Source organism: Peromyscus maniculatus, chromosome 3, assembly GCF_049852395.1.
Source record: "Peromyscus maniculatus bairdii isolate BWxNUB_F1_BW_parent chromosome 3, HU_Pman_BW_mat_3.1, whole genome shotgun sequence".
In the NCBI taxonomy this organism is placed as follows: domain Eukaryota; kingdom Metazoa; phylum Chordata; class Mammalia; order Rodentia; family Cricetidae; genus Peromyscus; species Peromyscus maniculatus.
Genome location: NC_134854.1, coordinates 94,367,084 through 94,393,917, shown reverse-complemented (window position 1 = coordinate 94,393,917; position 26,834 = coordinate 94,367,084). Strand labels below are relative to the sequence as shown.

The 26,834-nt window shown below is 51.9% G+C and overlaps 3 protein-coding genes across 7 annotated transcripts; 2 read left to right on the top strand and 1 right to left on the bottom strand.

The window, feature by feature from the left end:
- Positions 1–3,962: 3,962 nt before the first annotated feature.
- On the top strand, positions 3,963–13,964 carry Vamp5 (vesicle associated membrane protein 5). Of its 2 annotated transcripts, none has more exons than XM_006996002.3 (3): positions 3,963–4,184; positions 12,766–12,903; positions 13,519–13,964. In XM_006996002.3, the coding sequence occupies exons 1-3, from the start codon at positions 4,083–4,085 to the stop codon at positions 13,687–13,689; spliced, it is 411 nt and encodes a 136-aa protein (XP_006996064.2). In that variant the 5' UTR covers positions 3,963–4,082; the 3' UTR covers positions 13,690–13,964. The 2 variants fall into 2 exon arrangements, with proteins under 2 accessions (XP_006996064.2, XP_006996065.2); XM_006996003.4 differs by lacking the exon at positions 3,963–4,184 and adding an exon at positions 4,196–4,386.
- Positions 13,965–18,368: 4,404 nt separating this feature from the next.
- Rnf181 (ring finger protein 181) lies at positions 18,369–21,047 on the top strand. Of its 3 annotated transcripts, none has more exons than XM_076566933.1 (5): positions 18,369–18,546; positions 19,233–19,360; positions 19,528–19,637; positions 19,783–19,857; positions 20,071–20,215. In XM_076566933.1, the coding sequence occupies exons 1-5, from the start codon at positions 18,422–18,424 to the stop codon at positions 20,155–20,157; spliced, it is 525 nt and encodes a 174-aa protein (XP_076423048.1). In that variant the 5' UTR covers positions 18,369–18,421; the 3' UTR covers positions 20,158–20,215. The 3 variants fall into 3 exon arrangements, with proteins under 3 accessions (XP_076423048.1, XP_006996063.2, XP_076423047.1); XM_006996001.4 differs by having other exon boundaries at positions 18,372–18,546; positions 20,063–21,047; XM_076566932.1 differs by lacking the exon at positions 18,369–18,546 and adding an exon at positions 18,564–18,709 and having other exon boundaries at positions 20,063–21,047.
- On the bottom strand, positions 21,002–25,818 carry Tmem150a (transmembrane protein 150A). Of its 2 annotated transcripts, XM_006995999.4 has the most exons (8): positions 25,471–25,818; positions 24,724–24,905; positions 24,277–24,324; positions 23,904–23,990; positions 22,787–22,854; positions 22,317–22,444; positions 21,983–22,160; positions 21,002–21,755 (listed from the first exon to the last, which is right to left on the bottom strand). In XM_006995999.4, the coding sequence occupies exons 2-8, from the start codon at positions 24,786–24,788 to the stop codon at positions 21,514–21,516; spliced, it is 816 nt and encodes a 271-aa protein (XP_006996061.1). In that variant the 5' UTR covers positions 24,789–24,905; positions 25,471–25,818; the 3' UTR covers positions 21,002–21,513. The 2 variants fall into 2 exon arrangements, with proteins under 2 accessions (XP_006996061.1, XP_076423046.1); XM_076566931.1 differs by lacking the exons at positions 22,787–22,854; positions 25,471–25,818 and having other exon boundaries at positions 24,724–25,460.
- Between the last annotated feature and the right edge of the window lie 1,016 nt (positions 25,819–26,834).

The window sequence follows — 26,834 nt, the reverse complement described above, 5'->3', positions numbered from 1 at the left end:
CTTCATTGTTTTCCACCTTACTATCTAGGGGGCCCTGTTTTTCTTCCTGCCAGTACTGGTAACTGAACCTACGGCATCATGTGTGTGAGATAAGCACTCTACTGCTGGTTTACAGCTCCAGCCCTCACCATACTTTTTGAGATGGTGTCACTCACTAAACTTGGAGCTCATCAATTTGGCTAGGATGGCTGGCCCATGAGCTTCAGGGATCTACCTGTCTCCATAGTGCTGAGGTTACAGAAGTATGGGTCACACTTTTCCATGGGCATGGGAATCTTAACTCAGGCCCTCATGCATGCATAACCAGAACTTTCCCTGCTGAGCTATCTCTCAAGCCCTCCTGTTTTGCTTCATACCACACTGTTCATTGTCACAGGCCCCTAGAGGAGGGATTTCCTAGGGATCTTACCACAAGGAGAATCAAAACCTCCACAGCACTTTAGGGTAGGATGCAGGATTCAGCGTCCTCCTTGGATCCTATCATGTCCCTTAACTATTCTCCTGGATGTGTTTGGGAAGATGTGACGTGTTATTTAGGGCCTGGTTCAAGGCCTTTTCTGCCGTGTCTCTTCTATGGCCTTGGTATAACTCAGAGCCAAAAGTTGAAGGAGCTCGTCAGCTTTTCCTTTGTTGCTTGTCTTTTGTCCACCCTTGCTCTTCTGGGTCTTTATAGGGCCCTGGTTCTCAGCTGTTCTGAGGGGGCGGGGGCGAGCATCTCTTCCCGGAGTCCCATGCTAGTCACAGTCAATGTCACAGGACAGAGCCTGAAGCACAATGAGCTTTCTGTCTTCTGGACCCCTCCTCCCCACCAGGTTCTTCGTCACGGCTGTTCTTTCCCGGTCTGCATCGGTTTGTGGGAAGGGTTCTTGGCTACCTCTGTCCCTGTTTCCTCCACAGCCTTTCCAGAATTAGAAACAACCTGTTGTTGGGAGGATGTGAGGGAAGGGCAGGGTTAAGAGACACAAAGTTTGAGACTAAATAGAGGCCAGATTCTGGAACCATGCTCCTGATTCCAGGGAGGGCAGGGAAGTACCAAATAGCCCCTCTTGGTCAGCTTTGCCATGCTGTGCCTACCCGCTCTCTGCCAGCCCACTCTGAGGTGCTGTGTCCAAGCTTGGAAACCTGTGGTCTGTCCTCACAGCGGCTCAGCCCCAGCGAAAAAGCCCCTGACACTTTGGTTAAGAGGCCTCGCCGGGCGGTGGTGGCGCACGCCTTTAATCCCAGCACTCGGGAGGCAGAGCCAGGTGGATCTCTGTGAGTTCGAGGCCAGCCTGGACTACCAAGTGAGTCCCAGGAAAGGCGCAAAGCTACACAGAGAAACCCTGTCTCGAAAAACCAAAAAAAAAAAAAAAAAAAAAAAAAAAAGAGGCCTCATTTGGGATGTCAAGGACAGCCGGGAAGGTGGGAGACCGGTTTGGTGATTTCGCCACAGAAGCTCCAGAAGGCTCCACAATGCTGGAGGCACAGGAGCATCCGCAGCACTGGAACAGACCTGCAAGTTCCTCATGAAGAGTTTAGAACAGAAAAAAGCTGGAGTTAGCACTTCCCATGAGACGCTGCTTTCCTTTTACATTGGAGTGAGATTCATATGACATACATACTTTTTTTTTTTTTTTTTTTTTTTTTTTTTTGAGACCAAGTCTCGCTTTGTAGCATTGTAGACTAGCTTAGGCTATCCTGGAATTTACTATGTAGCCCAGGCTGGTCTCAAATTCAGTCAATCCTCCTGCCTCATCCTCTTAAGTGTTGGGATCACAGCCCTAAGCCACAGTGCCAGCTCAGTTTGTCTTTTTGTTTCATTTTGTTTTTAGACAGGGTCTCATGTGGTAAACACTGGCCTTAAACTCACTATAGAGTAACGAGGCAGTGTTGGTACACGCCTTTTATCCCAGAACTCAGGAGGCAGGGCTGGACAGATCTCTGAGTTTGCGGCCAGCTTGGTCTACAGAGTGAATTCCAGGACAGCCAGAGCTACACAGAGAAACCCTGTCTCAAAAAGCCAAAACAAACAAACAAACAAAATCCCTATATATCAGACCAGGGCTTTGAACTTCTGACCCTTCTGCTGCTGGCTCCCCAGTGCTAGGATTTCAGGCATCTACCACCAAATCTGGTTTATAGAATGCTGGAGATCAAACCCAGAGCTTGGTGCGTTATAGGCAAGCACATGCCCAGCCACGACTTGCAATTTAATTTTTTTCCTTAACACTTCAGTCTTTTAAAAAAGCAACTTTTTCCAAAAAGGCCAGGCCAGCATCCTAAACCCCAGACTGGTGCCTAGCTCAGCTGTCATCAGAGAGCCTTCATCCAGCAACTGATGGAAACACAGTCAAACGTTAGGCTGAGTTCCAGGAATCCTGTTGAAGAGAGGGAGGAAGGATTGACTGTACAAGCCAGAGGGGTCAAAGGCCACCATGAGAAAACCTACAGAAACAGCTATCCTGGGCTCACAGGAGCTCACAGCGACTGAACTGACCACCAGGAAGGCTGCACGGGACCGACCCAGGCCCTCTGCATATGTGTATCAATTGTGTGGCTTGCTCTACTTGTGGGACTCCTAACAGTGGGAACAGGGGCTGTCTCTGACTCTTTTGCTAGCTTTTGGGACCCTGGTCCTCACACTTGGTCGCCTTGCTCAGCCTTAATCCAAGGGGAGGAGCCTAGTCTGACTGCAACTGGATACGCCATGTTTGGTTGATACCCATGGGAAGCCTGCCCTTTTCTGAATAGAAACAGAGGAGGAGTGGATTGAGAGGGATGGGCAAGTAGGGGAGGGGATACCAGGAAGAGAGGAAGGAGGGGAAATTGCGGTCAGGATGTAAAATGAGTAAGTCATGTTTTAAATGGCTTTTTCTTTAAATTATTTTTTATTTTGTGTGTAAAGATGCTGCTTCGCTTGCATGTGTGACTACGCACCACACGCTTGATTGGTTCCCTAGGAGTCCAGAACAGGGCATCAGATCTCCTGGAGCTGGAGTTATAGGCTGTAGTGAGCCGCCATGTGGGTGCTGAGAACTCAATCTGGGTCCTCTGGAGGAGCACCCAGCACTTTTGACTACTGAGCTAGCTCTCCCAGCCCACATTTTAGCCTTTGATAAGCACAAACACAGCACTGCTTAATCTATTTCTCCCTGAGTTACAAATCTTTTGACTTTCTGATCATACCTTTTGCACAGTCCTTAAAAACAAGCTCCTTTTAACCTTGAAGTTGGCCTGAGGCTGGTCAGGGCCAGTGAGATTAAGGAAAGACTGCTCTTTGGCTGCTCCTTCATTTCTCCCAGTTCTGCAGGAAAAGCGGCCTCATCCCCATCATGGCTCTCCTTCCAATTCTCTGTCTTCCCGCAGGGCTGGCGGCAGGAATCTGAGGGAAGCTGGACAACCCCGTTTGTTTTCCTTGCAGCAGCTTGCTCACCAGCTCGCTCCTCAACTCACCTTGACGTTCTTCAGGGCTTTCCATGTCGATTGCCTGTATTTGATTCTTGTAGAAAAGGAAAGGTCTCTGCTGGAGTACTGCTCTGGAAGCTGGCTCAAATCTCCTCCTTTTCCTCTTCTGCCTCTTGCTGGTTCCAAACTTGGTCTGGCTGCTGTTGTCGTTTGTTTGTTTTTTTTTTTTTTTTTTTTTTTTTTTTATTTATTTCAGGCTGGGACCCATTCCAGCAACTTTAGAGGCCCATCCATCCACACACCGTTGGTTGAGGCTTTTAGCTCACGGAAATGTCTGCAGCATTTTAGCATTTAAAAAATCTCCACTCCCCGGTGTACGGAGGTCAGAGGACAACTTGCAGGAGTTGGTTCTCTCCACGATGTGACTCCCAGGGATGGAACTTGGATCATTAGGTTTGGCATCAAGTGCCTTGATCCACTGAGCCATCTCGCCAGACCTCAGTTTATCATTTTTAAGTGTACAACTCGGTGACATGTGATGTTTTCAGAATGCCGCCTACTCCTTCTGAAAACAATCAGAACTTTGGAGTGATTGATGTTTTTAATTTCGGGTGAGATACACTCACCATGGTGGCATCCTGGCCTGCTCACGAACATCTCGAGCACTTAGCACTCACAGATGCCTGTCGCATGACGGAATGACGCCTCACTGGCTAACTCCTGTTGCAACCTCAGATCCAGGAGACACCGTTCAATTCACCAGGCTGGGGAGTCATCGGAAGTCGGACGCTGGTGGCCCGGTAGGAGGCGCCCCAAGGGCCCCGTTACCGCTTTCGGTTTGCCCGGGTCGGGCACCTCTCTGAGAAGGCTCGCCCCCCGCCCCTTTGGCCCGCGGGCCCGCCCCGCCCCGCGGCTTCCTCCAGGGCGGCGGGCACAGAGGCCGCGCCGGGCAGAGGAGCCAGAGCCGGCGAGCAGGCGGTGGCGGCGGCTGCGGAGGCGATGGTGAGACGGGCAGGGGCAGAGGGCGATTGTTCAGGGGCGTGAGGTAGGAGCCCGAACCCCAGGGTGAGAGACACGCTGGTCGCATGGGCCAGACCCCAACTTTGCAGGCAGCCGGGGAAGGAGACACAGAGTGCGCCCCGTCGGGGCGGAGTGAGCGGAGCTGCGGCTTCCCACGCTCCTGCGGCAGTTACCAGCTCCCGGCAATACCCGGCAAAGTCACTTAACCTCCATGAGCCTTCTTTTCCGTACCATAAAGTAGGAGCAGCAAGACCTACCTTAGTGGGTCCTTGAGAGGTTAAAGGAGATGTTTATAGTTGCTGCTGCCAGGCACTCAGAACCCTTTGCTAAGAAAGTGGTAGGTAATGTGATGACCTCTGCAGCTCTTCCCGGGGCTGAAAGGAGCCAGAGCTGGCCCAAGGGTGGAAACCTGAGTAAATGCTCTAGGCCGGGTGCTGAAGGATAAACACTTTCCCCGGGGAAAGAGAAAATAAGTTGTTTACTATAAAAAAAGTTCCATGAAATTATCAGTGTGACACAGGCTGACTCTTTCCTAACCTCTACCTAGTGACATAACCCTGCGTTGACTCACCCAAACTCCCGCTGCACAAAGACCTGCCATTTCCAAGGCAAAGGTGTCAGGGACCTCTGGTGCCAGGATGCCCCTCCCCTGGGGCTCCTGGGAAGATGGGCCAGGCTGGAAGCAAGTTTAGTACTCTAAGGCTGAATGCATGCGGGCTGGCTAGAGATGGCAGTGCCTGGATGGCTTCGTCTCTGGGGAACTGGAGGCAGGAAAGGGAAGTGGGGCAGGAAGGTAGCCCTAAGCTTTGAGGCCACACCAGGAAACTGAGGGAGGCTCTGAGAATGGGCTGGAGCTGAGAGCCCACTTCCGAGAGTGCAGGGTAAGAGATGGGGAGGAGGGTGGGCGTCCAGCTGGCCCTCAGCTCCTGGGGAGAAGAAGTTCGGAGATGAAGGTGAGCTAGGTTTGTTCTCTGGCTGTACCGGAGAACCTTGGGATGCTCATAGGTGCATTCCGGGCAAAGGGGGTTCAGAGCCTGCGGGGGTACATTGTTCCTCCAGCCTGTCTCCAGCTCCATCAGCTAACTCTCCGTCTCTTCTTGTTCCTTTTTCTGTCTCCAGCTCACACTACCTAATTACCCCCCACCCCTTTCCCTTTCCTTCCGGTCTCTTCTCTGTGACTCATTGGGTCAAAAAGACACAGCAGCTCTTTTGTACCACCAGCGTAGGACAAAGCAGTGGCAGGGAAGAGGGGAAGTGAGCAATCATTTTTTTGCACTCGTCCACGTGTGTGGTGATATTCTGTGTATGATCTAACAAATAAAGCTTGCCTGAAAGATCAGAGAGAGAAAGGAACAAGCCACAGCCGCCTCTCACCTCACCAACCCCTCAATGGACATGCTTGTTCACATGTGTGGGCACGTATGTGTTTAGGTGCACATGGAAGTCAGAGGTGGATGTCAGGTGTCTCATTCAATAGCTCTCTGCTTTATTTATGGAGGCAGGGTCTCTGGCTGGACCTGGAGCTCACCAGCTTGTCCTTGGGATCCCCTGTTTCTGTATCGTGAGCACTGGGATTGCAAACGAAACTGCTTGGCTTTCGTGTGGGTGCTCGGGATTCAAACTCTGGTTCTCAGACTAGGGCAGGAGGAGTTCTATTTAGGAAGCCATCTCCCTAGCATCATAAACGACTTTTAAAAAGATTTCATTGTGTGAATGTTTTGCCTACATGTATGAATGTGTGTCATGTATGTGAGTGCCTGTGGAGTCTGGAGGAAGGTGTTAGATCACCTCATGTTGGCTGTGAACTGCCAAGTGGTGCTGGGAATGGAACCCAGGTCCTCTGGAAAAGCAGCATGTGCTCTTAACCACTGAGCCATCTCTCCAACCTCACTATAAATAATTTTAAAAAGGTACTTAGCTTGCTTGCTTTTGGGGGGACAAGGTCTCATGAGGATCATGTTGGTATGGAACCTACTATAAAGCTGAGCCTCCGTGCCTGACTAGGATGAACTATTTTTTGAGACAGTCTTACTGTATTGCCCTTAAACTACCTTTAGACAAGGCTGGCCTTGACATTGCAGCAATGCTCCTGCCTCTACCTCCCAAGTGCTGGGATTACAATGATCTGGTACCATGCCCAGCTACAGAATAATTCTTTTTTGTTTGTTGGTTTTTTTTTTTTTTTTTCTTGAGACAAGATCCCACAATGTAGACCGGGCTGGCCTCGAACTCTGCCTACTGAGTTCTGGGATGAAATAAAATCCACAACTATGCTCAGCCGAAAATAAGTCTTGGAGTCATTCATCTGACGGAGTTTGGGTGTGTGGTCACAGGCTTCCCTCATTTGCACACCAGCTCCGTTGGCAGCATCAAGTGACCGGTAGGTAGTGGTGAGCCCGTCAGCTGCAGCATCACACCCCCACTCTCTCTATCTGGTTTAGCACGGTTTAGACCGGTGGCCCCAGGAGTCTGACCATCCTGCCCTTAGATTGGTTACCTACTGACTCCAGGCAGCTTAACACCTCTGGGCTGTAAAACGGGGCCAATGACTCCGTCTTTAGTGGGTTATTGTGAAGATTTAGCCAGATACCCACCTGAACAGCCAGCTCAGTGCTGGTCAGGTGGTGTGCCCACTGCAAAGTGGCTGTTACTATTGCTTGAGACTTAAGCTCCCCCCCCCACCTGTAATCCTAACACTCCGGACCAGAGGCAGGAGGACTCCCCCAAGTCTCAGGTCAGGCTGTGTACTTCATTGAGAGTCTCTTTCGTGTTTGTTTTTTTTAATTAAAATTTCTGAAAGGGCTGCAGTGTGTGGCATCCTAGATTCAGTCCCCAGTACCACACACATAATCAAAGGTCTCAATAGCCTGTAGCACCTGATGAAAAGATAGCAGCTCCTGGGTGATCCACAGAAGGTTCCTCACTTAGCTAAGAGGCAAGTAAATGCATAAGTGTGTGTGCAACGGGGAAGCCTTGGCTGCTTGTGCATCTCCTAAGAAGAGAAAGAAAAGGAAAGGTAACTAACTGTCTTGAGGGACTTACACCCACATCTAAGATATCCTTCCTAAGGCCCCCAACACTTCTTCATAAGGGGGTGGTGTTGGCTGGAGTGTGGCTCAGCGGCTAAGAGTATTTGCTGCTCTTCCAGGGACCTGGGTTAGATTCCCAGCACCCAGATGGTGGCTCACAACCACCCTTCTCCAGACGCCAAGTTCCAAGGAACCTGACTTCCACACGGTGCACATACACACGTGCAGGCAAAATACTCATAGATAAAAATAAATCTGGCTGCTCTTACAGGGGACCCAGGTTTGATTCCCAGCACCCACATGGCAACTAACAGCTGTCTGTAACTCCAGTTCCAGGGGGTCACACACTTTTATTTATTTATTTATTTTTTGGTTTCCTCAGGTCCTGCATGCACCTGGTGTGCAGACATACATGCAGACAAAACACCCATACACATGAAAATCAAAAGAAATAAATCTTGAGAAAAAAAAAAAAAGAGTGGGCAGGAGGAGCCAAGTGTGTATGATGGTATATGTGTAGTGAGTTCAAGGCCATCCTGACTACATTAGACCTGGAAAGAAAAAGAAAATGGGCTGGAGAGGGGCCTTATTGATTAAGAGTAATTGCTGCTTCTACAGAGGACCTGAGTTCAGTCCTCAGTATCCATTTTGGGTGGTTCATATGGCCAGTGCCTGAAGAGACCAGGATAGGCTGTTAGATGCCCTGGAAGTGGAGTTACAGACGGTTGTACCCATCACGTGGGTGTTGGGAATCAAACCAAGGTCCTCAGGAAGACCAGCCACTGCCTCTAATAGCTGAACCGTCTCTCCAGCCCCCGTAAATATTTTTAAAAGATAAATCTTAGGGCTGAAGAGATGGCTCAGCAGTTAAGAGCACTGGTTGTTCTTGCAGAGGACCTGGATTTGATTCCCAGGACCCACATGGCAGCCCACAACAATCTATAATTCTAGTTCCATGGAAGTCAGACATCCTCTTCTGATCTTCTTGGGCACCAGGCACACCCATGGTGCCCATAATCACATGCAGGAAAAATACTCACATAAAGTAAGTAAATCTAAAAAAAAAAAAATTCATATGTTTAAGAAAAAGAAGTCTTTAATAAAAAGAAAAAGGGATGAAAAATGATCTCCATTAATACTAATTGATATTATTTATTTAGCATTTAGTATGGGCCAGGCATTGTTTAGGCTTTTGTTTAGAATGTACTACATAATCTGAGCTAATATGAGATCTCTGAGGTAAGCACTGTTCTTACCACTTTACAGAAGAGGAAGCGTTTGGTCAGAAAGGTGGGAGCCTCGGTGTTAGTGAATCAGCTGGGAAGTGGCAGGCGGGATCTGAGGTGAGGGATGCAGTATACCTTGTTTTGGAGATAGAGTCCTCCCGTCTCCCATGCCCCCAGAAATGAAGTTATAAGTGCTCACCCATACACACAGTTTTTACAGGAGAACGAGCCAGCAGGCTCTGGGAATTTTCCTCTACCATGTCATGTGCTCTGTCCTCCTCCATGTGCTAGGGTTATGTTCTTGTGTGCTCACACCCTACTTCTTGTTTTTAAGAGGCGCAGTCTCAGGCAGAAGCAGGAAGGTATCTGTAAGTCCGAGCAGCTTAGTTGGTCTATATATTGAATTCCATGCTAGCCAGGGGTATGTAAAACAGAACAAAACAAAACAGTGGGTGGTGTGAGGGGGAGGTGCTCACCAATAGATCAGCGACAGACTGAAAGTCTGGAGCTCTCAGTGTGTGTGTGTGTGTGTGTGTGTGTGTGTGTGTGTGTGTGTGTGTGTGTGATCCTGCTCTATCACTCTCTGCTGCCTTCCCTTGAGACAAAGGCTCTCACCAAAGCTGGAGCCAGAATGGCAGCCAGTAAAACCAATGATCCTCTCTCTCCGCTCTCTACCAGAGCTGGAGGTATTGGGGTGTGCAGCCTTAACTGGCTTTTTACATGGGATCCAAACTCAGAAGCTTATAAATGCACTCTTACCCACTGAACTCTCTCCCCAGCCCACACACTCCCAGCCTCCGCCTTGAGACGGTCTCATGTAGTCCAGGCCAAAGATGGCCTTGGACTTCCGAGTCTCTTGCCTCTGCCTCTGGAACGTTGGGATTACAGGCGAGTGTCACACCTAATGCTTTTGTCTTGTTTTTGAGACAGATCTCACTACACAGCCCAGGCTGGCTTGGCACTGGAGATTCCCCGCTTATGCACGCCACCACACCTGACTTGGTTGGGTTTTATCACTTCCTCCACACTAGTTTCCACCCCTCGACTTCTGTGGCTTTCCCTAGCCCCACCCAGCCTCTCCACCCTCTGCCAGGTCCCTTCGCTAGTGGGCTGTGTCCCTGTCTCTGCCAGAACGGCCCGGCTCCATTCCAACATCTGTCCTTTTGGTTACAATTCTGACCCTTGTAATCTACCCACTCCACGAGTGTCTAGGGCATTTTATGTCTCCGTGTGTAACTCTACCCTTCTCTGATGGTATCGCATGTTTCTTTTCCTCAGCTAGAGAGAAGTCTCCCTGAAAACAGGCACAATTCATTCAAAAAATATCTGCCATGTGTCTACCAGCTGCCAGGCCCTTGGCTGAGTTACAGGTGGCACAGGACAGCATGGCCCTTGCTTGCCCTCGACTCAACTCTTCCCCGACACTTTCCTAGCGATTTATCTTTCATACTTCCAGCAGAGACCTGTGCATATAGTTAGGGTCCTTTTGCCTCTGGTTGAGGGGGGGCAAAGTGGGCTGGGGTTTGGTGGCTGTGTTTCCTGGAACGCATGTGTTCTTTTAGGCTGGTAGCCCATCTTGGCTCCCGATAGGCAGTGCCATGGCTTCGCTGTGGAGGGGGAAAGCTCCAGATTGTAGCCGGAGGCACAGCCAGCTCTCCATAGAATGTGACTCTGCGTTTCCCCTTGGATGGGAATAAGATAGCAACAGTGGTAGCATCCAGAACAGAAGAACAGAGCTGAAGATGTAGTTCAGCAGGTGGAGAGGGCTTCCCTGAGCATGAATGAAGCCCTGGGCTTTGGTCACCAGCACCACATAAGCTGGGCATGGTAGGGCACACTTGTACTAGCTGGGCATGGTAGGGCACACTTGCACTACTAGTACTGAGGAATGAGGCTAACAGGGTTAGAAGTACTAGGTCATTTTGGGCTGGATAGTGTGTTGGAGGCCAACCTGAGTGATGTGAGACCTTGTCAAAAAGAAAAAAGATAAGAGAAAGGATACAGAAAGGGGAAAGATGCTGGGCAATGGCTCAGTAGTTAACAGCACTTATCACTGAAGCATGAGCATTGGTGGGGCTTTCGGCTACCAACCTCGTCCAGGTTCAGCGAGAGACCTGCTCTCAAGGGAGTAAGATAGGCGGTGAGAGAGCAGGGCACTGGCATCCTCCTCTGGCCTCTGGGTGTATTACAGGCAGGTGTACCAGCAAAACCACACCCAGCACACTCATGCTGCAGGGTGGGGGCGGGCAGTTGGGGACAGGACAGACAGACAGGAGCCATAAGGTGGCTCAGCAGGTGAAGCGCTTTCTCCACACAAGCCTGCTGCCCTGAGTTCAACCCCAGGATCCATGGGAAAGTGGACAAGAAGTCCTCTGACTTCCCCATCTGGGTCCCCCTATAATAATAAAAACGAAAATACCCCCAGCATCCTCCCACCAACCTCCAGCGGTGATTCTTTAAATCTTTGTCCATTCCCAAGTTTTTGGAGTGTTGGGATCTGGGGAAGTTCAAACAATGGAGCCTTGTCCACCAATCCAGTAGTCACGGTGGGGATGACAACCGACTCAGGAATGGAGGAAGCTGCCCTGTGTCCCAGCCTCTGCACCCTCTGCCTCCTTGGTTTGCCTGCCCCACTTTCAAAACAAGCTGTTTTTCTAGCTCTTAGATAAATATTGACCTATCTGGGTTTCAGATGCCTGTCCCTCGAAACTCCTGCTGGGCTAGATAAGCACATCAGGAGAACCTCTCTTGAGACTAAGAGTTCCTTTTGGATAGGCAATCCAGCAACTGACCCCTTTCCTGGGTCCTTGCAGTGATCAGCATTGTGTTGGCCTCCCAGGCTTCTGGATGCTGGAGGATGGACTAGGGTGCTGCCCCCTGCCCTCCCTTTGGGAGCTTGTGATCTAGCTGTGGAGAGAGGACTCATGCCCTGGGAATGCTCTGAGGCTGTGTGCAGGGTAGCTGTGATGATCCTGTGTGAGGGTTCTTGCCTGTGGAGGAGGTAATCCTCTGTGACTACCAGGTCTCTTCCAACACACATTCTCTGGTTTTAAGTGGAATTCTGTCAAGTGCCAAAATGTCTGCTGGGAACAATGGGAGATATGGGCTGGCCGGAAGCGGGGTAGGGGTGGGGGGTGGGTTTGACATTCTGTGAAAAGGAGATAGAATGGGGATGGCCTGGGAAGGACGAGGCTGAGGGGAGGGAGTTGCTGTGGTTTGCTAATCCTCTGGTGTTCATCTTCCTGAATAGACCTGCTCGTGGTCTCGGCACAAGGCATCTCGGGACGGCAGGGCTTTTGCCCCCACTCCCCACCCCTTCCCCTTTCACATCCCCCAGATTGACACTTGTGCCTTTCTCATCCCAATCCTCCAAAACAAACTGGGTTTCCTGGTTAGGTGAAGCTGGGCCGCCCAGGTTCAGAAGCCAAAGATTGTCACTTGGATACCATTGAAAACTGTGGATCCTAGGGAAGCCCTGGCTGCCTAGAAGGCTGGAGGCCAAAAGGCCAGAGGGTCTCAGGTTCCCAGGAGGAGAGCACATTAGAAGGTGGCCACTGAAAAGTGGAGAGCAGGTTAGCTCAGAGGCAGAACTGGCCTGACTGGCCAGGGGTCCAAAGAGGGAGAGGTGAGCTGCTTGATTTGAGAGGGGTTCTAGCCAGAGATGCTGATGTGGCCTGGTCTCAAAAGACCTTTCTAGTCTTGCGGGGTGAATTTTTTTTTTTCTTGCCTGGCTCCCTGCTCTTTGCCATTTCTTGGGGTCAGTGGGAAGCCGTAGGACAGATGGACACTGGGTAGATGCCATCTTGGAGCAGGTGAGCAGATTGTCTGCTTTGTGGGAAGCTGGAGGCCTGGGAAGCGCCCAGTTTGGGGTAACATAGAAGAAGCTGAGGTGCTGAAACCTGGAGCGGATGGGTAAAGAGCCCGGAGGTCAATTGCTCAGAAGGCAGCCCTTTAACCTGGATAGCTCAAGCCTTTACACACAAAGGATGCTATTACTCATCTGCCATGCCCAGACATTGTAGGGGAGCGGGGAGTTTAGGTCTTTTGTGCGGGAGGAAGGCTGGGTGGGGAACTCTTGTGTCCTTGACCTTGGGCTTGGTGCTCAGGCAGGGAAAGAATTGGAGCGATGCCAGCGGCAGGCGGACGAAGTGACGGAAATCATGCTCAACAATTTTAACAAGGTCCTGGAGCGTGACCACAAGCTGGCAGAGCTGGAGCAGCGCTCAGACCAGCTCCTGGACATGGTGGGTGGCCGCTGGGAATGGGGGAGGGACAGGAGAAGTCTGACCCTTAGAGGGAGCTCTTAGGCTTGGCTGGGGAGGCTGTAGGTGGGGTCTGGGGCTTGCTTGCTTCCTAGTGTGGGACTTCTGGTTTCTGACTAGTGGGTTTCACAAAGATGGCCTTGGGTTGGGGCTGTAGCTCAGATAGAGTGCTTACCTAGCATGCATGGCCCTGGGCCCACTCCCCACCACGGCATGAAACACAGCGGTGGTACACCTGTGACCCCAGCACTCAGGGACTCCAGAGATCAGAAACTCATTCTCCATCACACAGTAAGTCCAAACCGGAGCTACATGAGACCCTGTCTTACAAAAACAAACAAACAAACAAACAAAATAAATAAATACACCTAAGAAGTCTTTGGAGCTGTGCACATTCTTAGAGGTCAAGGGCTAAGTGGGTGTGAATTAGCAGGATCAAGAGTCAGGTGTTACAGCAGTGTTGGAGGTCAGGAGCCAGGCTGGAAGGGTCCCGGGGGACAGGGTAGGGAGGATGCTGGTATAGAGATGGAGAGCTGGCTTTGAGGCCCTGTGGGAACCATTAACTCTCTTTCTCTCGGTGTCTCTGGGTACCCACAGAGTTCGGCCTTCAGCAAGACAACCAAGACGCTAGCCCAGAAGAAGCGCTGGGAGAACGTCCGGTGCCGGATCTACTTGGGGCTGGCTGTGGCTGGTGGCCTGCTCATCATCCTGATTGTGCTGCTGGTCATCTTTCTTCCAGGGAGTGGTGGGGACAGTAGTAATCCCTAGGCCTAGGATACAGGCATTGCCTTAGGGACTGGGGACTGACCCAGCCAGGCCTGGAGGAGAGGCTGAATGACTGTACTGGCCTGTTCTGGTCTCCAGAGAGTCCTGGTGTTTGCTTCTGTCTCGGCCACCCCGGAGAGTACTGAAGGGCATCCTGGATATGTGCACCTCCGCATCTCCCATCATGCCATGGACTGGCCCTTGAGGGCAGCCTGCTGCTGCACTGGCCCTACTAGGCGACACACTGGAGCTCAGTAAAAGCAGCTGTTTGGTTAAAAGTGTGCTCTCTCTCTCTCTCTCTCTCTCTCTCTCTCTCTCTCTCTCTCGCACATACACACACCACAGACACAGATGTGTACACACACGCTTCAGACACAGAAACACAACACACACATACATCCCACAGACACAGAAACATAGTACATACTGTATACACACACACATACATATATACACTAAATTAATTTAATTTAAAAAAGAAAAGAAAACCTTTCTTTCATCCAAAGGACTATATTCCAGTAGATGACTCCTTCCTTTGCTTTTTCTCCTTGGTTTTGCCCTACACAGACAGACCTGTAGTATCTGGGCAGACACAGCAACCCACAAAACAGACGTTTGCACCTTTTCCCATGAAAGTGAAACCCATCACGTCTGACATCTTGAGGGTTCTTAGAGGACCCAGATGGAAGAATTAAGAAGAGAAGACTTGCTGGGAGTCCAGCTCAGTTTTCAGAGTGCTTGCCTAGTGTGAACGAAGTTCTGGGGTTGATGGTGGCACACACCTCTAGAGACCCAGCACTCAGGAGGTAGAGGCAGGAGGATTACAAGGTCAAGATCATCCTTGGCTATAGTTAGTTTGAAGTTAGTCTGGGCTATATGAGGCCCTGTCTCAAAAGCAAAAAGTTGGCTGGAGAGATGGCTCAGTGGTTAGGAAGGCGTACTGCTCTTGCAGAGGACCCAAATTTGCAAGTTCAGTTCTCATCTCTCAAGTCAGGTACTTCATAACCACCTCTAAGTCCAGCTTCAGGGAGATCAACCTCTGTGGGCAGCTGCACTTAAGTGTACACACACTCACAATTTACACAACGTTTAAGAAAAACAAGAAACCTGCCGAGAGATAACCTCATAAAGTGTTTGCCTTGAAAGCGCAGGGACCTGAGTTACATCTGCAAAACCCATTTTAAAAAGCCAGGTGTGTAGTCCAATGTGGTAGCCTTAACCTTGATCTAAGCCCTGGGCAAGTAGGGACAGGCAGGTCTCTGTGAGACTGAGGCTAGCCTGGTCTACATAGTGAGATCCTCTCTCAAAAAACATGAACAAACAAAAACCACTATGGTGACCTTCTTGTACATCCAGAACTGGGAAGGTAGAGACAGACAAATCCCTGGGGAATCAGTAGCCACCACCCTAGCCTAATTGGTGAGCTCCAGGCCAATAGGATGTGCTGTCTCAAAAAACAATGTGAACTGGTGAGTAAAGAATATGGAGAGATGGCTCAGCCGTTAAGAGCACTGGCTGTTCTTCTAGAGGTCCTGGGGTTCAATTCCCAGCACCCACATGGCAGCTCACAACTGCCTTGTAATTCCAAGATCTGACACCCTCACACAGACATACAAGCAGGTAAAGCACCAATGCACATAAAAATAAATTATTTAAAAAAAAAAAAAAAGGCTGGGCGGCGGTGGCACACACCTTTAATCCCAGAGCCAGGCTGGATTTCTGTGAGTTCGAGGCCAGCCTGGTCTACAGAGCAAGATCCAGGACAGGCACCAAAACTACACAGAGAAACCCTGTCTCCAAAAACAAAAACAAAAACAAACAAACAAAAAACAACAACAACAAAAAAACCCAAAACTGTGATGTTTGGGGCTGGGCTGGTATACTGGTATGTGCCTTGAATCCCAGCATTTGGGAGGCAGAGGCCAGTAGATCTCTATGAGTTCAAGGCTAGCCTGGTCTACAGATAAAGTTTCAGAAGAGCCAGGACTGTTACACAGAGAAACTCCGTCTCAAAAAACCAAAAAATGATCAAAATAATGCTCATCTCTTCTTAATCGCTGCTAATTTCTCAGCTCCAGATAACCAGCATAGATTGTCCCACTAGAGCTCAGGCTTCACTTCAGTGGTTCTGGTCTGTTGTTAATCACCACTGATTCTTCAGCCCCAGCTGCCCAGAGCCATAGATTCTTTTTGTTGTTGTTGCTTTTGAGACAGGGTTTCTCTGGGTAGCCCTGGCTATCCTGGAACCCACTCTGTAGACCAGGTTGGCCTTGAACTCACAGAGATCTGTCTGCCTCTGCCTCCTGAGTGTTGGTATTAAAGGCATGCACCACCACCACCGGGCTAAGCCACAGATTTTTAATTCAAATATATCTCACAAACAGCCCCGACAGAGTCTTTAAGGGATTCGCAAACTTCCCTCTGAACCTTCATTAAGCCAGGCCTCCACCATCTGCATGGCTGTCAGCATTATCTTCCAAGTCCCCACAAGTTCATTAAGTTCTAAGACTTTAACATAACTTTCCCAGCCCAATGTCCCAACATCCTTTCCAATCTTCCCAAACATAGTATGTTCAGATCTGCCACAGAAATACCCAAGTCCTAGTGCCAACTTCTTTGCTTTGTTTTATTTATTTATTTTTATTTTATTATATATATTTCGAGACAAGGTTTCTCTGTGTAGCTCTGGTGGTCTGGGAATTCACTCTAGACCAGGCTGGCCTCAAACCCACAGAGATCCACCTGCCTCTGCCTCCTCCGGAGTGCTGGGAGTAAAGGCCTGTGTCTCCACTGTCCGGCATTGTTTTCTTTCTATTGTAGTAAAACACCATGACCAAAAGGAACTTGTTGAGAAGGGGTTTGTTTCAACTTAAAATTGTAGTCTATTTTGAAAGGAAAGTCAGGACAGGAAACCAGGGCAGGAACTGAGGCAAGATCTGAAGCAGAGGCCATGGAGCAATACTGCTGACTGGCTTTCTCAGCTTTCTTTCTTTTTTTAATTTTTTTTGTTTTTAATGGTTTTTCAAGACAGGGCTTCTCTGTGTATCCCTGGCTGTCCTGAAACTCATTCTGTAGACCAGGCTGACCTTGAACTCACAGAGATCTGCCTGCCTCTGCCACCCGAATGCTGGGACTAAAGGCGTGTGCCACCACCGCCCCGCTCATCAGCCTGCTTCCTTATACAATCTTGGGGTGTCACTGCCCACAGTGGGCTGGGCCTTTCCATATCAATTATTAATCAAGAAATGACTTTGTCTATAGGCTCATGTGATGGAGGAATTTTCTCAGTTGAGGGTCCTTCTTCCCAGATGACCCTAGTTTTTGTCAAGTGTGGGCTATAGAGGCTTATTACTTTTTGTTAGAGGCAGTGTCTCCCTAAGAGCCCAGGCTGGCCCCTTAAATTCTCAGATTACCACCATGCTCGCTCTAAGAATTTGTTACCTTCCCTGGGTTTATTGCCACCTTCCTCTTCTGAGAATGATACAGCACTTTGCCCTGCTAAGTAGGCCAACCACACTGACTTTGGGCAAGCCGCTTCTGGGACTCAGGTTTCATACATATAAAAGGGGGGCAGAAGTAATGCGGGTGCAGTTCAGTGGTAGAGAAAGTGCTTAGCCTGGACTCCAGGCTCTGTAGTTAAGCCCCCATGAGAAAAAAGAAAAGCAGAAGGTACCTCACTACAGTATCAGACTACTACAGTGATGAAATATGGGCTTTTCCTTTGCTGTGTCTCCTTTTATTCTAAGACAGGATCTTACTATGTAGTCCATACTGGTCTTGAACTTGCAATCCTCTGGCTGTCACCTTTTTTTTTTAAAGGATTTATTTTTATAACCGTGTATGTGTTTCTGCCAGTTGAACGTAGGTATGGGGGAGGAGGGGGAAAGAGGGGCTCCCTGGAGCTGGAGTTATAGGAGGTTGTAAACTGCCCGACTTGAGCTCCTAACCATGCATGGTTTTGTCTTTCTTCCTCTCTTTCCTTATTTGTTTATATATTTTTTATTTTTATTGATTGACAGATTGAGATAGGGTCACACTTCGTAGCCTTGGTTGGCCTCCCACTCAAAGAAATCCGCCTGCCTCTGCCTCCTGACTTACGGGATTAAAGCCATGCAGCACCATGTCCTTTTTATTTATTTATTTATTTTAAATGTGTGTGAATGTTTTGCTGCATGTCTGGCTGTCTGTCGTTTGTATGCCTGGTGCCCGCAGAGAGCGTCGGAACGCCTGGAAATTGTGTTAACCGACGGTTGAGCGCCGCCCTGTGGGTGCTGGGGCTAGAACTTGGGCCAGCTTAGCTATCTTTTTAGCTCCTCCGCCCCCCCTTTTTATGCCTAAAACCTAATGAATGCGTGGGAATTTTCCTCCCGAGGAGTAGGTGGGGCGTGAGGGTAAATTCAACCAATGAGACGCAATACAAAGACTTCCGGCTCGCATTTTCACTTGGGGAGCGCGGCGAGGGCCGACTGAGCGTGGTGCCGGACAAGTCCCCGGAATCTCCTTGTTCTACGACTCTATTGGCCTTAGCCTTTGGTCACCTGACTCACCCGACCAATGAGAGGCGGCTGAATCAGTACTTCCGCCTTTGTCAGCGGTCGGCGAGCCACTACGGCCACCTCACGGGTACTCTGATTGGCTGTCATCTCGAAGCTCGCTCGCTTATTGGCCAGGGCGGGATCCGGCTCCCCAGCGGCAAGCTAGAGCTGGGCCAGAGAAGCCCAGCCGCCCGGCAGCCATGGCGTCCTACTTTGATGAGCACGACTGCGAGCCCTTGAACCCTGAGCGCGAGGCCCGCAACAATATGTTGCTGGAGCTCGCGAGGAGAGTGCGCGGGGCTTGGAGCTGGGCCCCGGGCAGCAGGTTTCTGGGCTGGGGCTTGGCGGAGAGGGCCGGTAACCTGGGAGATGGGATGGATAATAGGGAATGTTAAGTCTGGGCGACGCGATCGGTCGGAGTCGTTCATTTTGGGCCATTAGTGAGCAGGGCCCGCCAGGGGATCGTGGGGAGGACTGAGCTGGAGAAGGTGGGAGTCGCAGAGGGAGGCAGCGGAAAAGATTGTCATGGGGGCGGACACGGCCTGTGCCCATGTGCGTAGTCAATTGGATAGTATTTTGCTAGCAATAAGCTAGCACGAAAGCTCACTGCCGCCCTGGAATCAACTTGGCTTTCCCGGATCATTCCTGAGCGACTTCCTTGAGACTGCTACTTCGTGTAAAATGCTAGGGTTGTCTGATCACACCACCATGCTGCTGTTTTTCTTGTGTTTTGAGAGAGTCTTACTATGTATTCCCAACTGGCCTGTAACTCAGTATGTAGGTGAGGCTGGCCTCGAACTCACAGCCTCCTAAGGGTTGTGATTAAAGGGGCGGGACCCCTCCGCTCCCACCCCACTTTCGTTTTTCCTCCTGAGCAGCTATTGTGTACTAGTCGTTATTACTACTGGCCAGGACAGGTGTTTTTGTCTGTTAGTGTCTAGTGGATTATGGGGCCAAAAATGTGGGTTTTTTTTTTTTTTTTTAGTTCTGATTCTTACACTTTTCCCTCAGATCACTCTTGAATAGGATGGACTTTGCGGACTTGGGATTGGTAGATTGGGAACACCACCTGCCCCCACCAGCTGCCAAGGCTGTGGTGGAGAGCCTCCCCAGAACAGTCATCGGTAGCTCCAAGGCTGGTGAGGATACAAGTTCTTTTTTTTTCTTTTTAGGAGATAAGCCAGACGTGCCATCTCCCCCAAGCCAGCACAATCTGGCCTGTTAGTTTTCTAGGCCAAGCCTGGGTCTGAGTGGGAGGTTGGGGTGGGGCCTTCACGGTTCTCCTGATCAGCACTTCCTCTTCAAGAGCTCAAGTGCCCCGTGTGCCTCTTGGAGTTTGAGGAGGAGGAGACTGTGATCGAGATGCCCTGCCATCACCTTTTCCACTCCGACTGCATTCTGCCCTGGCTAAGTAAGGTACTTCTTCCGGCCTCACCTGCCCTGGCACCCATTCCCGAGCTGCTTTTGTGGTTCCGGACTGGGCTGGGAATCCAGGAAGGGCGAGAGCAGGGGCGGGAATCAGGAGCAGGGAAGGGCTGGAAGACTGCTCTGATTTGTCTAGACCAATTCCTGCCCCCTGTGCCGCCATGAGCTGCCCACTGATGATGACAGTTACGAAGAGCACAAGAAAGACAAGGTAGGGCTGGGGCTTCTGAGGAGGGGGGCAGTGGGCGTGGTCACCCCACCCCTGCACCTCGGCAGGCTCCTCACTTCGCCTCCCCTCCAAGTCAGTCTGGTTGAGGGGCAGAGAGGCCTTAGCATTGTTGCAGCTAGGAGCCTGAAAGGGGGCCTTATCCATGAGTATTCCGGCCCGCCCTGCCTAGCTTTTGTCTGTCTTCCAGGCTCGGAGGCAGCAGCAGCAGCACCGTCTGGAGAACCTCCACGGAGCCATGTACACGTGAGGCAGCAGTTAGGGCCGAGAGCTCAGCCCCTGTGACTGAGTCCTCCCTTTTGCACTTTGAATCTTCATTAAAGGTTTCTCTGCCCGCCCTGCAGCTGCACCGCTCACATGCTGCCGGAGCCGGACTCTGCACCCTCCACCCTGCTGCTAGTGAGAAAGCTGATGGCGGAAGGTGCCAGGCTGCATTTCCCTCTCTGCTGGCCTCTGTCTGGGTGGTGGGGCCCTGGGGGCAGCCAGGGCTTGGGTCTGAGTGTTCTTGGTTAGAAGTCAAACTGTGTCAGGGTCTGGCCCTTTGTAGCTGTTTAAAACTGATAAACTAACTTGCACCACCCCCTTCCGGAAGAATCTAGTTAACCTTGGGACCTTTAGTTAACATTGGAATCCTGGGGGTGTTCTTTAGTTCCACCGAGAAAACTTTTAACATTGTAAAAGTTGCCCTCTGTATCCCATCCCCGTCCCTGTAGGCGCCGGTATCGAGGAATCAAAGTTCAAGCCAGACTGGGTAGGGGAAAGAAATGAGACTACAAAGCCAAGCCAGTTCTTTGGCCTGTCTAGAGACTCACAAAGGGGGCCAAGCACTTGTGGAGGTCTTGAGAGTGGGTTCTACTGTGTGACCCACGCTGGCTTGGAACTCACTGTATTGACCAGGTTGATCCTGGTCTATACAAATCACACTCTCTACAGAACTTTGGAGATCCTCCTGCCTCTGCCTCCCCAGTGCTAGGATTACTGGTTTGTACCATCATGCCCAGACCCTTCTGATGTATTTTGATGGCACCTGTCACTCTTAGTTACTGGCAACCCTCAAGAATCTCTCCTCCTTTTCATCCCTGCCTACTGGGTCAGACCCTCCCTGATTCTCCAGAGCAGACTGCAGACATGCAAATTAGAATTCTTTTTAATAGATATAAAAAAGTACTAAAATACTCATGTGGTTCTGCTGTGTTATTTGCCCTAAAGGAAGTGAGGGGCAGAGTGAAGAACCCAAGTGCAGCTGGGTGGGCCTTCCCTTAGGCTAAGGCATGCGCCTCCCATCCTCCAGACTTTGGGGCCCCTGCTGCCCCAGCCCCCAATTCCTGCAGCAGGAAACCCCAGTGGTCTGGCTCTGGCACTGGGAGTAGAAGGCACCTGAAGGGCTGGCAGGGCAAGTGAGGAGAGGTGACCTTGAACACAAAATACTACTCTGGTATGGGGGAACAGGACATGTAGCAGAGGCCACTGGTGAGGCCGGGCTCCTCTATGGCACAGGTGGATGTTGGATGGCCACTTCTCCAGAAGCGAGGAAGCCTAGATCCCAACAGTGCTCTCTACAGGTTGTTTTTGGTACAAAATAAATGCAAAGAAGGTAGAGGGTGCGGGTGCTGCGGAGGCTGGGCCAGCCACCCTCCAGACTCAGATCATGGCAATACTCTCGGGGGCACAGTTGAGGTGGGTGGAGGTGCTGCTGCTCCCAGAGGACTTACAGGCCCTGCCAGGGGCAGGCTGCAGTGCAGCCACCAGTGTGTCTGAGGAGACGGCCCCGAACTCGTAGCTGAAGGTGCCGTAGAAGATGAGGATGTCGAGGACAAACACCCATTCACACAGGGCGGCCCCGTGCTGTAGCTGAGAGCTCTCATGGAGGAAGAAGACTCCACCTGGAGCGGGGTTAAGGACGGGTTCGATCCCACGTGTGGACCTGGCTACACTGTTTGGCCGCCCCAGATTCTGAAGCTGGCTGAGGTAAAGGATCAGACCTCCTAAGGAGAAGACTACTAGGACGATGGTCACTGGGCTCAAGATCCCACCCCTCTCCCCCGACCTGGGCTGGGAGCAGGGTTGAGCTAGGGGGTGAGTTCCTGGCTACCCGGTCCCAGAAGGATACTAAGGACCAGGGTGATGAAGGCGATGACAGCCAGCGCACTTCGCAGGTAGGCCATAGCCAGGTCCAGGGTGGTGGTGGCCCCGTGGTAGAAGAGAACACATTGCAGGCACACAAAGAGCAGCCCGGCGGGGAAGGCCACACCAGCTCCGATGTAGTGTAGAGACTTGGCATGGTCCACCTGGCCCGACAGGGGTTAATCCATGAAGTAGATGGGCCACCTCTCTGCCCCATCCATCCCTTCTCCAGCCCCTCAACCGCTCCCTTCCTTGATCAACCTCCAGTGTTGCCACTACAGGCAGCCAGACCCTATAAAGGGGAGGTGGGGGGGAGGCACCTGGAAGTTGCCGACCACCACGAGGCCCGCGGCGTTGGTGCAGCCCGTGATGAGTGCTGTGGTGTTGATCCAGGAGTGCCGGCTCTGCTCCAGGAGCTGCCCATACCGAAGGAGGCAGATCAGGGCCACTAGGGGAAGACAGTGATGCTGGGACCAGTTCTCGCCTTCCTCCAGCCTTGCCTTCCCAGCCTGCCCTCCAGTTTCATGCCTGCTCAGGCACTCCAGCCCCTTGCGGAGAGCTGAGAGCTACTAGGGCGTGGACACGTAGGTAGAATTGTTTCTGTGCCATCCCCCCCAATGCCAGGCTTTTACCCAGGGCAGCTGGGTGAAGATTAGTTAGTATCTGGCCTTCACTGAACAGGAGAGAAGTCGCCCCTCTCACCAGCTCTTGGTGATGGGGCAGGCTGTGCAGAGTAAACATTTCTGGGCTTTTCTAGAGATGAGGGCAGGAGTCTGATGATATCACTCACCCATAAAAGCACCCATGTTGCCAATGAGGCTGAAGAGGCAGCTCTCTGGGGGATATGTTCCACACTTGCTGAGGGGAGGGGTGAGGACAGTGAGGCAGGAGTAACCCATGGCCCTCTACACCTCTCCTAGACTCCCCGCCCCCCCCCCACGGGGTGGGGGGAAGACTTTATCTGTGCTTGGCCCTTCAGCAGACAAGCCTCTGATTTAAATAAAGCTCCTGTGTGAGAGATAAAGAGGTGCCCTAGAGTGCCTGGCAGATCTGAGACTCCTTGCTGAGTCCTGCAGCTGGTCTAGATTTCCTTGGACTTGTGTTGGGCACTCGGAAGTGCTGACCTTAAATCCGGTACTTTCATTGGCTAGCTGTGTGACCTGAATGAATATTTCCAAGGCTGTTTCCACATCAAAAGCGGTGAAAACAGAACCTAACCTGAAGGAAGGAATAAAAGGCACCCCTGGCATATAAAACTCAGCAGAATGCCCAGCTCCTAGAAATAGCAAGTAGAGCATTTATTTCTTTGGAACAGGGTCTTACATTGCTCAGGCTAGCCAAAAACTAACTGGGGATGACCATGAACTTCTGATCCTCTTGCCTTAATCTCCAGAGTGCTGGGGCTGCAGGCATGTGTTACCACATCTAGTTTTTTGTTTGTTTGTTTGTTTTTTGAGGCAGGGTTTCTCTGTAGCTTTGCGCCTTTCCTGGAACTCACTTGGTAGTCCAGGCTGGCCTCGAACTCACAGAGATCTGCCTGGCTCTGCCTCCCGAGTGCTGGGATTAAAGGTGTGTGCCACCACTGCCCGGCTACCACATCCAGTTTTATGTGGTGCTGGCCTTTGTGTGTGCCAGGCGGGCATTCTGCCAGCTGAGCTATATGGGCAATGCCCAGGCTCCCCCTTGTCTCCTCTTCTCCGAGACAGGGTCTCACATGACACAGGCAGACCTTGGATCCATCTTTGGACTACTTCCCAAGTGCTAAGGTTATAGCCTCTGCCACTTTAGCCTTGCTAGTATTCATTGGCTCAGAATCGTTCTTCTTGAGATCCAGGGACAGCCCTGTGCGTGAGGGGGTTTCTGGAGGTCTGGAGGGACCTAGGGTCTGCCCAGTTTCCAGGACCTACCTGATGAGAGGAACATCGTCAAGGGTGCAGCAGGTCTTGGGGCCCCCTTGTTCAGCAGGGTCAGGAGAGCACGACTCATTGTAGGACCTGGCAGGTAGGACACGGGATACAAGATTGGAGGAAGGAGAATCTCAAAACCTCAGCCTGTAGCCTTAGGCTTCAGGAGGAATCTTCCAGACCTCCCAGGGCCTTCCTGAAGCAGAGACAGGATGAAGGGATGACGGGAAGTGGGTGGATGGCCAGGATGTCAAGCCTGGAGACCAGTGTCAGAGAACAGCAGTGAGATCTATGGTCTCCATGTGGCTTGTGGGCTCAAAGAGGGACAGAGATGAAGGGAGCTTTAGAGTGAGGCCACCTGCAGACTGCTCCATACCAGTTCTCCACTGGGCACACGTGGCGGTTCATCACGGCCATGGCATACCTGTGGAAGCAGACCTGTCACCGTCCCGTGTCTCTTCCGGCCCAGCCACCCCCTCCTGGCTCTTTGACTTTTGACCTAATTCAGCCTCACTGCCCTTGCTGTCTTGGTGGGGTGAGGAGGTAGGTATGGATGCTATAGCAGACCCTGTAGAATTGCCTCCAACCAAAGACCCTCTGCAAGTTGCCCTGCTTAGAAGTCTATGTCGGAGCTGTCTCGCTGGACTGCAGTGGTGCCCACATGTCTCAAGAGGCTGTGTGCCCAGGAATCAGGCCAAGCTTTGGCGACAGACAGAGTGACCATGGGTACCTACCATTCTGGAGCCTACAAACAAGCCAACGGACTGTGTGTTTGCCATCAAGCTCCTTTAGGCCCCCCTCAACCCGCACCCCTCTTACTCACACTGTCCATATGCCCGTGATGGAGAATGCAGACAGGCTGACAGGAAGGAGGATCCAGGCGGTCATGAGGGAGTGGAGCCAGGGTGGTGGTAGTTTGGGGGTAAGGACAACAGGTAGGTGGGGAAGAGGGGACAGGCCCAGCTACCTTGAGATATTTCGGCCACAATCATCAGCTGCCCTGGCCTGGTGGGGGAGAAAGATCAAGGTCCAGGGTCTGGCGACTGGCCAGGGCGGGGGGAGGGGGGGGGTGGGCAACACTTCATCCCAGAGCTCTCCCTGGGCGTTCAGGCGTCCAGACTTTGGGCTGAGTCTCAGCCGGAACGTGGCACCCTCTGGCTATCCATCTGGGGCCTCCGCGATCTACTCAAATGCCACCGGCGCGCTGAGAGCCTCGGGTAGGGCTGTAACATCTGGAAAGAGAGCCACGCTCCCCGGCCTGAGGGACACCGGCTTGGTGAAGGCTGGAGCTAGGACAATCAAGGCGATCATGCCAAGGAAAGCCTGGGAGGGTGCGCCGGGCCGAGAGAGCGGCTGCGAGGCGTTGGCGTGCGGGCAAACCACCTGACCACCGTGCCCCGGCAAAGGGGCGGGTTCTCGAGGGAAGCCCGACCGGGTCCCGCTCGCGTGGGCACAGGGACCCCAGCTTGGGTAGGAGTCTGCAGCCAGCGACAACTCCCCCTCCCTCCAGAGCCCGGCTTCCCAAGGCGATCCCTTGGAGGCTGCGAGAGAAAAGAAGTCCAGTACGCACCTCCCCGGAGCGCCCCGCCGCCGCCGCTCCCTGCTCGGCCCCCTCGTGGCTGCGTCTCCAGCTGCGGCCCTCGGAGCAGCCCTGAAAGGTTTAAAGGGCCGAGCGGCCCCGCCCCTGGCGGCCCCAGGCCCGCCGCGCCGCCCGCCGGGACGTGGAGTCCGCGTAGCCCCGGCCCCGGTGCCGGCGCCCCGCCCGAGACTACAACTCCCGAGCCCCCGCAGCAATGTCACGGGAGAAACGTGGGCGGTGCCCCAAGTCCAGGGGACCTGGGCGCCCGGGGCGATGGCCCGGACACCTCTGACACCGAGATCTAGAGGGCAGTTGGTTTTGTCATTCCTGCGGTGGGAGTGCGGGCTGGCCAGCCCTGCAGCTCCGCCCGTGCCTGTAGCCTGTGGCTGTCATCGTGCACGTGGCTGGAAGAAGCCTTCCTTCACTGCCTTGGCGGACTGTTAAGGCTTTGGGGAGGCTCTCCCCTACCTCACTGTGGCGCCCCAAGCCTGCTACTGTCTTGACAGGCAAGAGGCAGGTGGGTGAGAAGCCAAGCACCAAACCTGGACTTGGCTTAGGACACCCAAAGCACGCTGAATTTGGTTTTGCCCACCCCACCCCCTAGCCTCCGGACCGCCCCATTAGCAAACTCTGGAAGAGGGCTGCTTTTATTTTTATTTTGGGGGCATACAAGAACACAGAGTACTGGCCAGAAGTCACCATGTCCAAGATGTTTCCCGACTAAGGACTCAACACTTAAATAAGGTTTAGTGTACTAAAGGATATCCATTCTAAATACACGCTGGTGCCTGCCTAGTGCCGGTAAAGATGAACACACCCAGGTGCTCATTACTAGAGGGGAAGGTGAGGGACTCAAGTGGAATCTGGGGAGAGGAAACAGGACTATGTGGGAATAAATCATCCATTAGTCTCCCTTCAATCGATGGACAGAGTACCCTGAACATTCTCTTTATGATGGAAAGGGGATGGCTACTTCTGCTGGCACACCACAGATGTGTCTGGCTCTGCCTATTAGGCAGCCCCAGTCCTGGTGCCCCCATAAGACCACCCTTAGGGGGATCATTATCCCAAGGGGGCATGATCCCAGGCTGGTAGGAGTGGGAGATAGCCGGACTGGTGAAACCAGTTAGTTTCACAAAGTCCCTTGTGCTGAAGCAAAATAGAGCAGAAGCAGCCATGGACTGGAGCTTCAAGAGGAGAAGCCTTTTGGGCATCCAAATGGGAGGGCAGAAATGGCACAGGAAATCACTGGCCTTTTCCCTCTTAGTGAAAACAGGGCCAAGGAATAAGGCTCTGCAATGGTCCCTGGACAAGACTGGGCTGGCTGAATTGACAGCGGTGGGGGTGGGGGTGGG